Source organism: Euleptes europaea, chromosome 10, assembly GCF_029931775.1.
Source record: "Euleptes europaea isolate rEulEur1 chromosome 10, rEulEur1.hap1, whole genome shotgun sequence".
Classification (NCBI taxonomy): Eukaryota; Metazoa; Chordata; class Lepidosauria; order Squamata; family Sphaerodactylidae; genus Euleptes; species Euleptes europaea.
In genome coordinates, this window is record NC_079321.1 from 39,837,238 (window position 1) to 39,855,704 (window position 18,467).

Genomic DNA, 18,467 nt, shown 5'->3' on the forward strand with positions numbered 1-18,467 from the left:
CAAAAAAAAATTACCAGTGATGTTTTAAATTATTATAAAACTCGTAACCAGATGCTGTTTTCTTAGGCATAAGAAAACTGACACAGGCAGGAAAATGGCCCAAGAACCAGTTGTGATTCTCACAGACAACTGTTGGATCTTCTCAGAAGTCTGTAAAAGCTACTCTATTTATGTACTTGCTTACATTGGGCTGGATCCTATGACTCCTTTATGCTAAGTGAAGAAGCTTTCCTTTGACAGAGCACACCATCTCAATTAGCACAAGGCAGCCATAAAATCCAACCAACATTAATAGACATCTTGTCAACAGAAAACAATTTTTAAATACACATTTAAAAATTCTTACAAATTATTTAAAAAATTAACTGAAACTAGTAAAACTCTATATGTGAAACGATATAAAACACAATGGGAATCACCATTAATTCCCAAGTGACCAACAGAGCAACAGTGGCTAATGTTCCACCATACAGTTCTGAAGACTTCAGGGACAAGGTTTTCTTAAGAGGGGGAAGCAAATTCCATGAATAAGATTTTGACATGTGTCTGACAAAGGGAGCTTTGACTCTCTAAAGCTTTTACCCTGAAATTCTTGCTGGCCTCTAAGAAGCTTCTTTACTTGAATCTGTTCTACTGCAGACCAACATGGCTACCCCCTGAAACTTTCTTCATGAGGGTATCTGACATAACTGTAGTATGTGAGAATACCACAATTATATAGTTGGGGCCAATTGCATAGATCTTTCCCACCTGATCATCACCCCATCCTCTCAGCAGGATTTCTGATCAAGACTCGTATGTGAGGCCCATGCTCATGACCACAATATTCACGTAGCTGCTACACCCAGGTCCAGGGTACATCAAGGATCATCTCCTCCTACGTGAACCCTCTTAAAGCTTAAATTCTCCCTAGAGACTCTGTCGTATGTGTCCTTACCATCTGAGCTGCAGTCACTAGTCACAAATGCCGTCTCAGTAGCGGCAAACCTTATATCAAGCTCCCTCCCCAGTTAAGATTGCTTGGTTTCTTTGTTATGGGTCTTCAGACCACAGGTAAAGGCCATATTATTCCAGAGAATATTTGCAACCTGATTAGGGTTGCCAACCTCCAGGTAGTAGCTGGAGATCTCCTGCTATTACAACTGATCTCTAGCCAATAGAGATCAGTTCACCTAGAGAAAACGGCTGCTTTAGCAATTGGACTCTTTGGCATTGAAGTCCTTCCCCTCCCCAAACCCCGCTCTCCTCAGGCTCCACCCCAAAAAACTCCTGCCAGTAGCAAAGAGGGACCTGGCAACCCTAAATCTGATGTCTGCCTGATTTATTTTAACTTAATTTTCTGTGACCTAGTTATTTGATTTTTTTTAAAAAAATGTTTTTTTTAATTCATTGTGGTGTTATATACCTTTATCTGCCCTGAAAGTTGTTGAAAATGGCAGTGTTTAACTATTTGAAAAAACAAATAAATAAAATGTGAACTGTCACCACGAAGAAGTTGCTCTCACATGGCTGAATATGCTCGTGAAGATGGCCCAATGACAAATTTTTTAGGACTGAAACTTAAATCTGTCAGCATGCCTTTTAATCACTTTTATCTTATAATTTCAGGTCGGTAGCCATGTTGGTCTGCAGCAGAAGAGCATGATTTGAGTCCAATGGCACCTGAAAGACCAACAAGCTTTTCAGATATCTGACAAAAGGTGCTTTGATTCCTGAAAACGTACACCCTGGAAATCTTGTAGGCCTTTAAGGGGCTACTGGACTTGAATCTTGCCCTTTTATCCTATGATACAGTGGACATATGGTTTGGATTCCTGCATTACAAAACCCAACGTCTTTCCAATTTCACGTGGGTAAAACTGAGAAGCCCTCCAACTGATCATTATCATGGAAGACTTGCAAGTTTCTTCTTTTTTGCTACATCCACCACCTTTAAAAGCCTGGCCACCCTAGAGCGATTAAAGGCCTTTTAACCATAGCAAATGTACACAAAAGGGCTAGTTCTGAAGGAGCTATTATTTTATTGATGAGATTTTTAAGTTGTAACCATTGGGTGTACTTTTCCAGGATCCCCAGTTCTTGGAGTTGCAGAAGTGTGCACCCATGGGACTGCATAATTTCCCCTTTTGAGTGCAGTCACCAAAGACACTGTGGAATTGAGGAGAAGCATTCTCTTTTTCATCCTTGGATTCTCTTTCCTGACATTTTGTACAACTTGGCAGATGACACTGGAGCAAAATACTTGGGCTGAATATGGGACTAATGCTAAATGGGATGGGACTAGAGGAATCTGCTCACCCCTACTTCCCATCATCTTCCATTATGGTATATTTGTATTAAAAAGAGAAAGATCTATTAATATAAAATTATAATCTTATCTGGAGTGACAAACATTGCTTTCCAGACATAGACACGTAAAAGGTCTACCTCAGATTCCAACAACCATGATTATTAAATTACCTTTTCATTCTGTAATCCATCTCTTGGACCAACTTCTACTATCTTAACAAATTCAGGAAATCCACTTGTGAGCAATTCCTGAAATGTGACAGGGAAGAAATTTGGAAACATATTAAAGACCAGGATTAAAACTGTGTTAAAACTTCTTCCAGGGTGAGTAAACCCAGAACTGCTTTCAGGAACAGGAAACAATTCATTTTATTACACTATCTTCCCACCTTTCCACTAAGAAGCTCAGGGTAGCATATACAGCTCTTCACCTACCCCATTTGAGCCTTACAAAAACCCTGTGAGGTGCATTAGGTTGAGAGACAGTGTCACACCCAAAGTTACCCATTGAATGTCATGACTGAGGGACTAACTATACATTATGTTTTCCTTGTATCCTCCCTGGGTCCTGGCAATCAGATATTTGCTGCAATGTCAATTCAAAATTCTATTCCCAGGTGCATAGAGCCCAATGCTATGCGGGGAGAGGGGGCTTATCTTTTCCAACTAGGGTTGCGAACTCTGGGTTTGTAACTATCTAGAGATTTGGGGGGGGAGCCTGGGAGAGGGGGTTAGGGAGGGGAGGGTATAATGTCATGCAGTCCACCTTCTAAAGCAGCCATTTTCTCCAAGAGAAGCGGAATAAATGTTTTAAATAAACAAATAAGCAATTAATGCAATCTGAAGATCAGTTGTTGTTCCAGGAGATCTCCAGCCCCCACCTGGAGGCTGGCAACCCCACTTCCCACTGCATTTTTTTCCTATTTTGAAGCATCCCTGCCAAACACTATTTGCTCTTTTGGGGAAACATGTGTTTACTGATGGGTTGCATATGTTTCCCCAAAGAGGCAAATAACACCTCCCTGGGTCTTCCTGATCACAGGCAAACATTCTATGTCTAGTATTATGTAAAGAGTAACAAACAAAACTATCTCAGAGTATGTTTAGAGTGCCTTTTCTTCCCCATAGAGTTGATACAATTTTCGTCTACAGAGTTAGGGTTAAAGAGCAGAAATTCCAGAGCAGATGGCAAAAGTTGAAGGCAGGTGTGAGCGCCATCTCCCTTCCTTTAGAAATTAAGCTTCATTTAGAATTCTAAAGGCTTCCCATAAAATAAAATTGATACAGCCAGGAAACAAATTTAGTTGTAGATGCTTTTAAAAATTCTCTCTAGAATCATGTGCTGAATACCTTTGATTTGGAGCCAGCAAGAAAGGGTGACCAAATCTGGTCCTTTTAGGCGTAGTATCTGGTTCCTTGTTACCAATTCATATGGGAATGAGCAATGTGGAGGGCTGTGATAATAGGTATTTCAGCAGGCTACTTTGGGAGCTGCACTTTGGGACCTTGGCCCATTCGCCCTGCAACCTGTTCTTAAAGTGGCCCACCACTACAATTAGCTGTTTGCCAGGACCTTTGACTAGGGCTGTTAAAAAAAAATCGGTATAGTTCGGCTTCGGCAAAATTCAGCCCGTTTTTATTCGGGCCGTGCCAAAGTCCGAACTCCCCCGCTTCGGATCCCCGAAATTCAGGGGGGATCCGGAGTTCGGGGGAAAATTCGGAAAATTCGCCCCCCAGCGTGCCTTCAGGGGGATTCCCTTTAAACCTAAAGGCGCGGGGGGGGGGGGGCTTTAAACAGATCTGGCCCCCCAACAATCCCCTCTGCGCTGTCTGCGGGTTTCCAGACACTCTCCCAGCCCTGCCGGGACTCCCGGCAAGGCTGGCGGGGGGTTGTCAAGCCCCTCTGCGCTCTCTGCGCAGGCAGCGCAGAGGGTTTCCAGACCCCCCCCAGCCCTTCCGGGACTCCCGGCAAGGCTGGCCGGGGGTTGTCAAGCCCCTCTGCGCTCTCTGCACGAGGGGCCCTTTAAACAGATCTGCGCCTCCCAGACCTGTTTAAAGGACCCCCTCCCCGCGCCTTCATGGAAGCCCCGTGAAGGCGCGGGGGCCCCCCGAATGTGCCGTATTTATTCACCGAACCCCCGAAGTCGGCAAATTCGGCTCCCCCGTTTCCCGCCTTTTTTGAGTTCAGTTCGTCCGAACCGGAAAACAGCCGAATCGGGGGAAATTCGGCTGTTTTTCGGTTCAGCCTGAACCGAATCAACAGCCCTACCTTTGACTATCAAAAACCTGGCTTCTGTATAACTGGAATTTGATAGTTAGGTTTATTTGCTAGTGATACCCTGGGGAGGAGAGCAGACTAACAGTAACTGAGGGTTTTATAATTTGATTAACTAGGCTGATAGTATAATCAGGCATTAGGCCTATGATCCACAATAACTCAGTATTCAAAGCCAACAAGCTAAATTCTAACACCAGTTGCCCTACCCTAGTTGCCCTGCGCTGAATTTAAGGTTCTTGCTTCAACACCTGAAATGCCCCAAGGGAAGCAGCTCAAGAAGCCTGACTGCCCCCTCCCCTCACAATAATGGCCTTCATTTCACCAAGTTCTCATGGATCAATGAAACTAGCAATGAACCAGGGAAGATTTGTGCACTGAAAAGCTGGGAGTCGCACAGATGCTGAGGCAAGAGTCAGAAACTCATTTCTCAAGGAAAACACACCGACTGGGAACCTCAGTATGTTCGCCACTAAACACAAAGCCATCTTTCATCCAAGGTGCATCTTTTGTAACATCACAAAAAGGAGAGGGAGAAATTCTGCAGCTGAGTGAGCAACACAGCACAGGTACCTTTGCTTTTTTGGTAGCTTTCTCTCACATTTAGTGCCCTTGGTGTTACCTGCCACAAACTGCCTGCACATATTAAATTAAGTCCCATGTAGTAACATCCTTCAATGATTGCTAAAGTACAGTGAAAATATTTTAGTACATTTACTGTGCATTTATGTGAGCGCTGTAAAAAGAAATCGGAAACAGCTGTATAACATCTCTAATCACGTGCAACATCTGGCACTCTAAACCCTTCTTGGACCAAGCTGGGCCCACACTTGCCGAGAACATAAACCTATTTAAAATGTAAAGGCAAAACTTTCACATCTGCTGCATAACAAAACCAATCTGCCTTCCTTAAAAAAAAAACCCTATTATAAATTGAAAACCACCTCACAAAGTATACATATATATTTGAGGTTTTCCATGATTATTAGGTAATTGCTCTTACAAAGCAAATGCCACATTAATGATATGACTATGTCTGTGACAGAAACAAGAGGATCTAAAATGTGCTAAACAAATCATACCTTAAACAGAATACATTCAAAATGCACATAAAACTTTTATTGTCATAACTGTATACTATGTAAGCCAAACCTTGTAAAGTAGACTGATCACAAACTGTACCGCTGTATACGGCTGCAGTCCTCCATGTTTCAGAAAACGGCAAATGACATGTGATTATATTATGGATGAGCTTTTGTAAACCACCTTATGGTGATCGATCAGTTATACACATATAGCTAGAAAGTGGTTTGATTATGGTTACCACTTCAGTAGTCCTTGGTTTTCTTCTTTCAGTTACCTGTGACAAATTAAGCCTGCCTCCTCCTCTTTTGATCAACACCACATCTGTTTTCAAAGAAATGGCTTAGAATCAGGGCTTTACACAAAGGGCAGGATTTAGTTTTCAATTCCTTTGGGAATCTTCTCCCAGTGGTCCCCTGCCATTGTCTTGTTAATTGTTTCTCCACCAATTCCCAGTGAAATTACACAGGGCCAAGTGATGTAGGGAAAGAAAAGAAGTAGCTACACAGATCCCAACTACTGGAGCCCAGAACTGAAACTAGCTCTCTGGAAATACAGTCCTTAGGAGTCACACCATTCTATGTCCTTGATATCAGAAGGATGCTTAGGATTGCACCATGGATGTGACTGAAGTACCATGTATAGAATTAATAAAAACAATGGTATTTCTACAAGGGATGTATTATTTTGCTGCCCTAGTCTCTGGTCCCAGACAGTGATGGTACTGAATTTCACAAATGCCTTGTTCGGTATAAAAATCTGACCAGCTCCTAATGTTCGGCTGCGCGAAACAAGCGACAAGTTTTCAAGTTCTATCCCTCCATCTTGGTGTGTGTTTCATGATAGGGTTGCCAGCTCTGAGTTGGGAAATACTTTGATATTTTAAGGGTGGGTATTGAGGCGGGCGGGGTTTGGGGAGAGGAGGGACTTCAATGGGGAACAGTGCCTTAGAATCCACTTTCCAAAGTGGCCATTTTCTCCAGGGGAACTGATTGGTTGTAATCCCAAGAGATCTCCAGCCAGCAACTGGAGGTTGGCAACACTATCCATGAGATTCTAGAACATAGTGTCAGCATACAACATACCAGGTCCCCAAAGCCAGCTGTTGTTGTTGTTGTTTTTGGCACTTATATTGTTCTTTAAAGTTACTCCTTCGTTTTGGTGAAACTCTCACTGATGGATGTGAAGTGCGTGACCAATCTACCCAGCCAAGTAGCATTGACATTCTGCCCTGCACTGGTAACACAGACCCTAGAACAGGGTGTCGAACTCAATTGTTAGGGGGCCGGATATGACATAAATGTCACTTGGTTGGGCCATGCCATGCCTCGCCAGCCTAGATTGAAAGTGATGGGGTGTGTGGGAGGTGGCTTGCAGGCCGGATAAGAGCTCTCAAGGGGCCGGATCCGCCCCTCGGGCCTTATGTTTGACACCCCTGCCCTAGAACTTCTTACCATTCCAGGATAGGACTTACATGTCAATATAGTAGTATATGAAGGGACAGAAAAACAGCTTTTCTTTGTTTTTTTTTTACAGTTTTAAAAATTATTTACAGAATTTAAACTTAGCAATGTTCAACGTTAAAAAATATATTTTTTTTAATCTGTAGAAGAGAAGGCCAGTAAACAACCTGACAGTGTAACAGCCATACATTCAGCCAAAATACTAAGAATTAAACTTTAAATACACATCAAAGTCTGGAGAACTGTTTCAAAGTCTTAATATGATGGTTAAAACTATACAAAGGGGCTCACTGGAAAGGCTGTCCTATAGTTACATTAACTTTTCTTCTGTAGTTTGATGCAACAGAATTTATGCCTGGTCATTATGGGTAATGAGTGGTTATTGAATTAGATATTGGCTCAAGTGGTGAATACTATGGGTGAATTGTGCAGAATATCAACAAGGAAATGGTTTACATAAAAGGCTAAGAGCCTGGAGCATTCAAGTTTTCCATTCATCAGGTGCTGCCAAAGAAGAACAAACAGTATGTAAAACAAACAGAAAAGTGTCCCCCCCCAAAAAAAACCCCAGAAAGCAGTGCTGTATTCTCCCCTTTCATCCTCAGCCCCATATTAAGAAGGGAGAAAAAGTACTACCGAAGCTTGAAATGCTTTCTGCTTGGAAATGTCCCAACCCCCAGGTTACAAATTGATGAAAATACATAATAGAAAATGCCACTAGCCTTTAATCATGGGATTACAGACTTCCCAAAATTACCCAAGCAAACAAACTTCGTACACATACACATTCATAAGAAGCTGCTAATACCTTCCTGGCATGTGGAACATAGAACTCAAAGACATTAACAGAAGACTTACCTTAGTTCTGATTATGGAAATGCCACCCAGATTGCTGCTCAGTCATTTCCACACAGGTTATTTGCCTCGGGTTTGCTGACGGGAAATGGTTTTCTTTCCTCCTTCCTCACAGCATTGTGGTGCATTCACGCACCTCCTGAGGGTTCCCCACCTTGTCTCCCCTCTTTCCCAAACACACTTTGCAGTGACGTTTTGGGACCAGTCACAGTAAAGCCTGGATGGCTGCTGCCATGAGAGTGGGAGGTTTGGATTTTTCCAGTCCCACCCAAATGGCAGCCATTTTCCCTGCCCCATCCCTACTATGGCCATTTCCTCCTATCACCACGAGGAGGCTTTTTATTTAATGGGCAAATGAATATCATTATATCATTATAATGATAAAACAATCCGTTTATCAGGTAATATGAATTTCCAGCTTTCATTCTTGAAAAAGTAATTGTCTGCCACCTTTTGTTGCAGAGATATGGCTTTCACCTTCTAACTGCAAAAAAGGATCTCGAGGTTTACTTAGAATAAGAAGAGTTGGTTTTTATATGCTGACTTTCTCTACCACTTAAGGGAGATTCAAACTGGCTTACAACCACCTTCCCTTCCCCTCCCCACAACAGACACCCTGTGAGGTAGGTGAGGATGAGAGAGCTCTAACAAAGCTGTAACTGCCCAAGGTCACCCAGCTTGCTTTGCATGTAGGAGTGGGGAAACAAATCCAGTTCACCAGATTAGCCTCCACTGCTCATGTGGAGGCGTGGGGAATTAAACCTGGTTCTCCAGATCAGAGTCCACCGTTCCAAACCACTGCTCTTAATCACTATATCATGCTGGCTGAAAGCTGAGGATTCGCAGAATCTGATGCACATATCATGCTATCATTATAATGATATAACAATATGAAATTGCTGATTTTTGTAATGGAAAAAGCTGTGGTTCCACAGGGTATGTGTGCAGCTGTAGCCACTGCAAAGGGACTGGGATAAGGAAACCTGCCATGAGGAAGTCCTTTTTCCACTGTGCTGTATTGGCACTGCAGCAGCAATGGGGAAACTACACAAGACCATCCCTGCATGGAAACATCTACAATCTAACACAGCCCCTCTACCTATGCACCTAGGCAAAGAGGGCTTGTGGATGATCCCATTCCATCCAGCAATAATCAAGGAAAGGCCCATCCATGCATGGAGCTATGGTTCTTTAGGCTTAGTTTAGACTTGAAACTATGGCAGAAAATTGTTGCACACGTGTAAGCAATATGTAGCAAATTTCCACGAAGCAAACTTCTACACAATGATTCAGGGTGGAGTCTGAGCTGAATTGTGGTACATCACTAAGAGGAAACTTACACATGCATGCTCATCATTCAATGATATTGCATGACTGGGTGAACAGATGTATGAAGCAGTCACTACGTGCACAGATGTCACCTCATCTCACATCCCTGTAAATGTAACACTGCCTAATGAGTAACATAAAATATATTGAATCAAGGTTAAGGAGAGCATGCTCCCTGGAGTTGCAGGGGTCCAGCTCTTTACCAGGGGAGCAGTCTTGTTCTGAACACAACTGTCTCTTCATTAAAGTTTTTGTTGGCAGTCTTTCTTGCTATAACATAAACATGAAGGAAGCACTTTACACACAGAACACCGAATCATCAATAGTGCAATCCTAACCTGAGTTATACTCTTCTAAGCCCACTGACATCAATGGACTTAGAGGGATGTAATTCTGCTTAGGACTGCGCCACCAGTGACACAACAGCATGCACGCATCAGTCCCCAATCATTTTACTCAAATAAGGGATACCCATTATGCAGTGAGGAGCCCCATGGCGCAGAGTGTTAAGCTGCAGTACTGCAGTCAAAAGCTCTGCTCACGACCTGAGTTCGATCCCAACAGAAGTTGGTTTCAAGTAGATGGCTCAAGGTTTACTCAGCCTTCCATCCTTCTGAGGTCGATAAAATGAGCACCCAGCTTGATGGGGGTAAAATGTAGATGACTGGGGAAGGCAATGGCAAACCACCCATAAACATAGTCTGCCTAGTAAACATCAGGATGTGACGTCATCCCATGGGTCAGTAATGACCCGGTGCTTGTACAGGGGACTACCTTGACCTTTACAATTATGCAATGTTCTGGAACAAGGCAACAAAATATAGGACTGGGGTCTCAGCATCCATTCAAAGATACAGGAGTAGTTCATAAATGGAGCAAGCTGGTAGAATTCAAAGTCGCTTTGACTGCTTCCACACAGCAAGGATTCTCCACATTGCTCTTGTTGCCAGTTGTGAATGCAGACCCATTGGCAACAGAGCTTCCCCATGGTTGTTTTCTGCACACTTTCCTTCCTTCAGCTCTTTGTAACTACAGTTTCCTCTCACTCTGCCACCAGAGGGATTCTGGGTGGGGGGTGGGGGTGGAGAGATAACCGCTACACAGAAACAGCTGGACAGAATCTCTTTTTCAAATCCCTTTTCCTCAAAATATTTTGTCAGAGGCTCGCACAGATGACCATTTCACCACACATTCTGTCACCAATTGGCACCTGATGTGCAGTGGGATTCTGTGGAACACTTGGTAGCATAATAATAATGTAGACAACCAAGATATCCCAGGTGACAGAGCCCACTGCAAGGCAGTTAGCATCATTAGTATAGTTTCTTATTGACAAACAGAAAGTGAAATCAAATTGTTCTTATCTCAAAGCATTCAATATAAGCAATGGGAGTTGGAGAAGGGGGTATTTTATTCTCAGTGGAATACATGAGAACTATCACAATTTTTTTTAAGTCAAAAGTATGGACAAGAATTCCATGCAGAATAAATGGTATATGAACACTGGTAATGCAAAGTAAACCAACAGCACATTGTGGGTTTGAGAATGAGAACCTGATGGAAAATATAAAGCAATAAAATGGTCCAAATGATCTAAGACTTTGTAGTAGTAACCTCAAATTAAAACCATGCTTTTTGGGATACACAATACTAATAAACTAATTACTACAAGTAATAACGGCTTCTAAAATCCATTAGGACAAAAAACATCTGAAATAATAGAATGCACCAAAGGGTATTGCTGATCTGAATACTACTAGATTTGGAACATGAAAGTGATAAAACTCCTCCAAGGTTTGAAACCAATCAAGAATGTATATATAAAAGGATGCAGGTTTTCCTTTGATGTTCCAGTCTTATCTTAGTTTCACCTTCTCACATACCAAACAAAATATTTTGCAACTCTTCTAAGGGCCTCTTCATCCACTGCTTTTGTTTTTAGATAAATCTGTCTAAGCTTTAAGTGCATGCTCAAAATGTAAAGTCTGAATATTGCAAATGTGTATATCACACAGGTATACTCAGATAAATACACACTTAGTTCAAAGCTCAGGTTTCCCCAATGGGCCAAACAGCACCTCCCCCAGGGGTATGTCAGGGTGGAAAATGGCATGGGGGCTGAAGCCCCTTCTCCACGTGTGCCACAGTCACAATATGAATAGGGCACCACATGCATGGGAACTGAGGGGAACCCACAGCCTATGTCTGACTACTACCAGGACACAGGGTGGGGACTCTAGACCCAAGTTGTGTACTGCATAATGCACTAACAGCCCATTACTTGACTATGCAGGCTGTTTCCAAGGCTATGGTTCCTTGCCACTAAATATTAAGAGATCTGCTTCTCTTAGAGCCAGCCTTCCATGCCAGCCCAATAAAACTCACTATCTTATACCTTCACTTATCATCAACTGTCCACATGTAAAAAGTGAGCTTATTTCTATCTGATCACTCTTTTCTAAGCCATTGAAATGTTCCAGATCCCCTTTCTTAGCAACGCAGTACAAAAGCTGCATTCTTCTGCCCACCCTAAAGTTATAAATTCGTAACCCAATGCTTTTTCAACAAATGTTTCCTATACCAAAAAGGAAGCGTATGTTAAAGTAGTGATGCACACCATATTTTATATCTGGGTACTGACAATCTGATCCCATTAACTCCAAAACGACAACATTGGTTTCAGTGTCTCATCACAAAGGATATCTAAAGAAACTGGACAGAGAAAGAAACTCTAAGGCCATTTATGCTTGGTTCTTAGCCGCGCAATCTCTGCAGAACTGCCCTGGGTCTTCTTTTGAGTTCTTCATGATGTACCAAGGCTTCAGAAACTCTTTTATCACTAATTTAAAGTTAGCTATGGCCCCAAAGCGAAGGAAATCGAGTAAAATTCAGTGAATAATTGTTGTAATGGTAACGTCACATTTCCCCTTCCATGCCCCCACACCGCCCCCTCCTTTCCCCTCCCACCCCACTCCTCCCCCAGCCAGCCTTCCTGCAAGCCCTCCCATGAAGCCCGCCAGAGCTCCTGGAAGCCAGCTCAAATGACAATGGGGACTGAAGAACGGGTGCTTATTTCTGTAACAGCGTGAGGATCGCCATTCTCCAGATCCCTACCCCCACGCCTTTTTTTGTTGTTTCAGGGAATCACTTCCTTGATAAAATGATGTATATACAACCAGAAATGAGTGGGTAAGAGAAAGACCCAGCGTCCCACATCCACCCCTCTTTTGGCAATTTCCCACTGAGTAACCAAAAAGCGGGGGGTGGTGCAAAGGAGCGCTGGGTCTTTCTCTCACCCACTCATTTCTATTTTTACATTGTTTTATCAATAAAATGCACTCAGAATTTTTTAAAAAGAGATGCAAGATCACATAATAAAGAAGCAGTTTGGGTGGGGGCTTGTATAGAGCGACCCTGAACAAGGCGATGGTGGCAGGGGGAGACGAACAGTGTGGAAGAAAGTATTTTAAACAGCATACAAACACACACACGGGCCTTGCAGTGATCACAGGTGGTGGGGGGGAATGGACGTCGCTCAGCACCTCGTTGCACCTGGCAGCAACAAGCTGATGGCGGAGGAGGGCTGGGCCTGCAATGCCTGAGGGGGCTGCCATCGCCGCAGCCTGCGGGTTCCCCCCACCGCCATTATGCGTAGGCCCCACTTAGGCCTGCGGAGGAGGAGGGGGTGATGGCGGGTTATACCAAGAATGCTGACAAACACAAGTTGTGTAAAACATACTGTGAAGGAATTTTGGAACACACACATGAAGTTGTTCTATAATGAATCAAATTATCAAAGTCAGTATTGTCTATTAAGGCAATACTGCGGGTCTGTGATACAGTTCTGGGACTTCAATGTTGCGTGGGAAAACACCCAGTGTTTCATCTTTTCGTGTGGCCCCAAACATAAATTGGAAATTGTGATAGCAAAAATGCCAAAGAAGCAGAAACCAGTTCTAGTTAGGCATCTGCAAAATTCAAAGGGAAAGTCCAGGAAATTGGTCCAATATAGTGAAACAATTCAAATGACCCATAGTTTATCTATATTTCTGAAATAGTCAACAGAACCTAACATTGCTTGTGTCTGCCATACATCCACGGTACTTTGTTTATTAACCTCTATTAATAACAGCTAAAACCCCAAATGCTTAGCAAGCAAACTTTCTAACAGTCTGATGCCGTTCCCTGCTATTCCTGTGAAAGAACAAAAGAGAACTTGGGAAAGGATCAACTGCAAGAGAGGTGGGTGAACATAATATGGGATGAGAAGAATAATTTAGGCATTGTGGCATACCCTTCCTCTGCTCTTAATACCAGAACTGTGGGGAATTAGAAAGGGAAAAAAGAGGACACGTCACACTGCTGAAACATTTCACAATTTTAGGATGCTTCAGTATCAGACCCATTCCCCACCACCACCATACAGATAATACAATGGAATGACAAAGTTGGCTAGGGCAGAAAACAACAGTGCAATCCTAGGGAGGGTTACACTGATTTCAGTGGACATAGTTTGGAATAACCCTGCCTAGGATCATTGCATACAGTATTCAAATTTGCCTAGTGGAATGGTTTGATGCAATATGAGAACATAGGGTGGCTGGAAAGACTTTAGGAAGCATGTGGAAGGAGAATGGCATTCCATCCTGTCAGCGCTTTCTGATGGCCATTCTAGCGTCTCCGTATTTTGTTCTCGATTCAAACCTTACAGCATCTGCAGAAGTATGGGTGGGCCAACAGATGCCAATGTCTTCAAGGCAAGCAGTGAAGTAACGAGGCTGCCAAGGTGAACAGATCCTTGCCTAAACAAGCTGCCTCTCCACAAAAATGGAGGGCGGCATGCAGGAATGTCACTCGAATCTACCATGCTTAATTTCCAGTGAGGAGATTGTTGTTCTGCTGGTACAGATCATTATCCAGAACCTTCCCTCTGTCCTATCTGATTTACTTTCCATGAAGGGGTGGGGGAAATAATCAGCATCTGGCTATACTATTTCTTGAACAAGCTAAGGAGAGAGAGAAAAGAACAGAAATAGAACGCACATCAGAATTATACTTGAAACAAGTATGCAGGTGCATAAGCCTGCCATCACTTGATATGCTATGAATTCTACTGCACATTCAAACGTGCATTCCTATTCATAATTAGCACAAATTATCACAAGTGATTATATCTAACTAGGGCTGGAAAGTGGTAAACATGGACAAGGCCTAACAGCCCACATAAGAATAGTTTTAAACTCTATTGGCACTTCCCATGCATACATTTTTGCATATCCATCTTTGTGTTTCCCCTCTTCTCATAATGTGCATGTGAACACACATCAAGGCAAGGCAGCAAACTGAATGAAAACTGACACAACCAGTCATCTGCCCTGAGTCTCAGAGAGAAAGGCAGACAATGAATAATACAGTGTATGCATGTGTGTGGATAATAGCCTGTGCATGCATATATGCAACATTGTTTATTTACTGTCCACCTTTCTTGCTGGGACTCAGGGCAGGTCACTGGTTGTGCCACTGTGTCAAAATGCATGCACTATCCCACCACTATAATTCAGATCATTCTGCACAATGGGGTGGGGGGGATGGGCTCAGACACTCATACGTACAAAGTTATCTGAAAAAGCAATATCTAAGAGCCTTAGATTAAAACTGTACCCAGATTTTATGAGGATATCAAAGAGTGTGGGAATGAAAGTGGAAAATATGGGCCAGGCTTCCCTTTTATGCATCCTTACAGCCATTCTCCCCTCCCTTCCAAGTACATTCTTACTGGCATATCCAAACTCTCATCCTAGCTAGGCAGTCCAGCTTTGCTTCAGCAGCCAGAAATGGGGAGGGGGGAGGACAGGGGCTGGAACAAGGGGCTGCAAGGTCTTTAGGTAGTCAGCTTGATAACACTTCAGCAAGCAGAGAGGAGGAAGAGACAGACAGCACCCAATCCTAGGCACGTTTGCCCGCAAGTCAGTCCCACATACGGTTGCCAACCTCCAGGTACTAGCTGGAGATCTCCTGCTATTACAACTGATCTCCAGCCGATAGAGATCAGTTCACCTGGAGAAAATGGCCGCTTTGGCAACTGGACTCTACGCCATCGAAGCCCCTCCCCTCCCTAAACCCCGCCCTCCGGAGGCTCCGCCCCAAAAACCTCCCGCCAGTTGCAAAGAGGGACCAGGCAACCCTAGCCCCAGACTGTGCAAAGGACTTGCTCTTAAAGGGGGAGCGTATCCATCACCCCATGCAAAGCCAACGACAGCTCCTGCACCTTAGCGGTCAAACAGGAGAGAGAACTCGGGCTGAGCAACGCTGCTCCCCCCCCACCTCATCCCTCCTAATGAAACAGGAACCTAGCCCTCCCCCTCCTCACACGTCACCATCCAGATCCCTCCGCTCCAGCCCAGGGATAGGGGCGTGGCATCCGCGACCCCCCTCCCGGGCAGAGAGCCCCCTCTTCCAGCCGCCAGGCGCCCTTGCCGACGCAGAGCCCCCGCCCCTGCGAGGTCGTACCTGCGCGGGGGGCTGCAGCGCGGACTCCCCGACCCACAGCTGCTCTTTGAGGAGGTGCTGGTGGCTGAGGCAGTGCTTCACCGCCGACGGCACGTTGCCCATGGCGCGCGCCTCCCTCCCCCGCTCCCAGGGGCGGCCAGGTCAACCGCGCTTCCCACCAGCCAGCGCTACGAAGTCGCCGCGGGAGCCACGGGGCGCGCGGCGGCTGCAGCCTCCGAGGCCGGCGCGCGCGCGCGGGGGAGGGCGCGGAACCCCGGGCGAGGGAGGCGCCGCTCGATTGGCTGGGGCGGATGCTGAGACTCGGGCCGCCGCCGCATCCCTCCCGCGTGGTGATGCTACGCTCGGCCTCTGCGCCGCCAGGTCACGCGGCGAGGACGCGTTGGGCTTCCGACCCCCGGGCCCGGGCCCGGGCGTGCCTAAGGCTGTACAGAGAAACTGCTCGATTACAGGTGATATTCAAACTAAAGTCGATGCCTTGACCTGGGCTGAATAAAGACCTTGCATTCATGGCTCACGACCCATGCTGATTTCTCCACCCCCATCTCTCCCCTGGACATCACAGACTCTTCTGCAGACCGCACCTCATCCCATCACGCCTGCTAGTCACATTGACATACTGTTAACATTTACATACCCATGCTGGTCTGAATTCACTCAACTTAAAGACAGATGGATTCATCATTCTGGCTGTATCTGAAGAAGTGAGCTGTGGCTCACGAAAGCTCATACCCTACCAGAACAATATTTTTGTTAGTCTTTAAGGTGCTACTGGACTCTTAAGGTGCTACTATCTGAAGAAGTGAGCTGTGGCTCACGAAAGCTCATACCCTGCCAGAACATATTTTTGTTAGTTGATTCTTGTAGGTTATCCGGGCTGTGTGACCGTGGTCTTGGTATTTTCTTTCCTGACGTTTCGCCAGCAGCTATGGCAGGCATCTTCAGAGGAGTGACACTGAAGGACACTGTGGCAGGCATCTTCAGTGTTACTCCTCTGAAGATGCCTGCCACAGCTGCTGGCGAAACGTCAGGAAAGAAAATACCAAGACCACGGTCACACAGCCCGGATAACCTACAAGAACCAATGAACTCTGACCGTGAAAGCCTTCGACAATATTTTTGTTAGTTTTTAAGGTGCTACTGGACTCTTGCCCTTTTCTACTAAGGCTGTACAGAATTAGTTTAACTGCCCAGTGTCAGTTTGGAAGGCGGTCTGGGCTCATTTTGGGATTTACTTCCTGAGTAAATGGATGCAGAGGGGCAGCCTGAGCGAGGCAGGCAACAGGGAATGCCCTTCCTCCCATCCTGTCACCTCACATTTTATACTCTCAGCAGTTAGGGTTGCCAGCCTCCAGGTACTGGCAGCACGGAGGCTCAAGAATACAATTCCACACTGGAAAATAACAAATGAATATGTAATAATATCAGAGCATTAATTCATGCTGAAAACATAAGGAACCGTAACATCATAAACTGATAGTAACATTCAAACCACCTCTAGAAAAACCGAACAAAGAACCTCCTGGCTGGGGCGGGATCCTCCCGTCCCCAGGTAAATAGTATAATAGTCCCGAAGTAGTCCACAAATAAATAAGGTCCGAAAAAGTGCAAACAAAGGAGGACGTGTGGCTAGTCGTTGGTGCACGTTTCAAGGGCTTTCTTCAGCTTCAGCACAATTCAAGGCAACAATAAAGCTTTTAAGTCCATTTGGAAAATCAGCACGTTGTCCGTAGACCGTCAGCTGTGAAATTGACAAACAATCATGCTATAATATTACTTAAACAATATTAATCAATAAACTTGCTATTGCAATCCAATGAGTAGCTCATGCTTACCTAGAAATAATGCGTCTATGTGAGATTCAAGTGCGCATGTCATTTCTTGTAAGCGGTAAGGTGAAGGGGGGAAGTACATTCTTTATAGTGTGGGAAGCCAGTCAGTGCAAAACCTCCCGCCAGTTGTGAAGAGGGACTTGGCAACCCTATCAGCAGTCCAGTAGGGTAGAGTTCCCAGGTCTCTACTGGCAGTGGGGTACACGTGGGGTTGCCAGGTCCCTCTTCACCATCAGCAAAGCCTGAGGAGGTTTTTGGGGCGGAGCCTGAGGAGGGCAGGGTTTGGAGAGGGGAGGGACTTCAATGACATAAGAGTCCAATTGCCAAAACAGCCATTTTCTCCAGGTGAACTGATCTCTATCGGCTGGAGATCAGTTGTAATAGCAGGAGATCTCCAGCTAGTACCTGGAGGTTGCCAACCCTAGGTACATGGTGGTCACAGAGTGAAGCCTACAAAGAAACCCCTCCAATGCACAGCCACAGGAGAAAGTGGGATGTGTTCTATGGCACATCTCAATTCACACAGAAGAAAGTACTGGAAAATAGGAAATTTAAAAGCAGTCCTATACATACAATGTAAATTGCATTATTCAAAACCCTTAGCATCATTTTAACAAATGGGATATAGTATAGAAACAATCTTAGCTGTAAAATAGCTGTAACATCCATAAACACACACTCATATCAATTTTGTATTAAAATGTTTATTGATTTTTGAGGATGCTTGTGTACTTTTAAACTACCTGCCCATCTTTTGAAGGTTAACTGACGATCAATGAAAATTGACCCTCCATGCCCTTACTACAGCTAAAAGGCCTCTGGTAAATCAGTGAA

The 18,467-nt window shown here is 44.5% G+C and overlaps 1 protein-coding gene across 2 annotated transcripts in view; it reads right to left on the bottom strand.

Moving 5' to 3' along the window:
* Window positions 1-15,906, bottom strand: part of HMGCLL1 (3-hydroxymethyl-3-methylglutaryl-CoA lyase like 1) — a 65,606-nt gene extending 49,700 nt beyond the window's left edge. For both annotated transcript variants that reach the window (XM_056856493.1, XM_056856492.1), the window contains exons 1-2: window positions 15,805-15,906; window positions 2,461-2,538 (exon numbers count right to left, since the gene is read on the bottom strand). In XM_056856493.1, the coding sequence (XP_056712471.1) occupies window positions 2,461-2,538; window positions 15,805-15,906 (180 nt within the window). The remainder of the gene's footprint in view (window positions 1-2,460; window positions 2,539-15,804) is intronic.
* Between the last annotated feature and the right edge of the window lie 2,561 nt (window positions 15,907-18,467).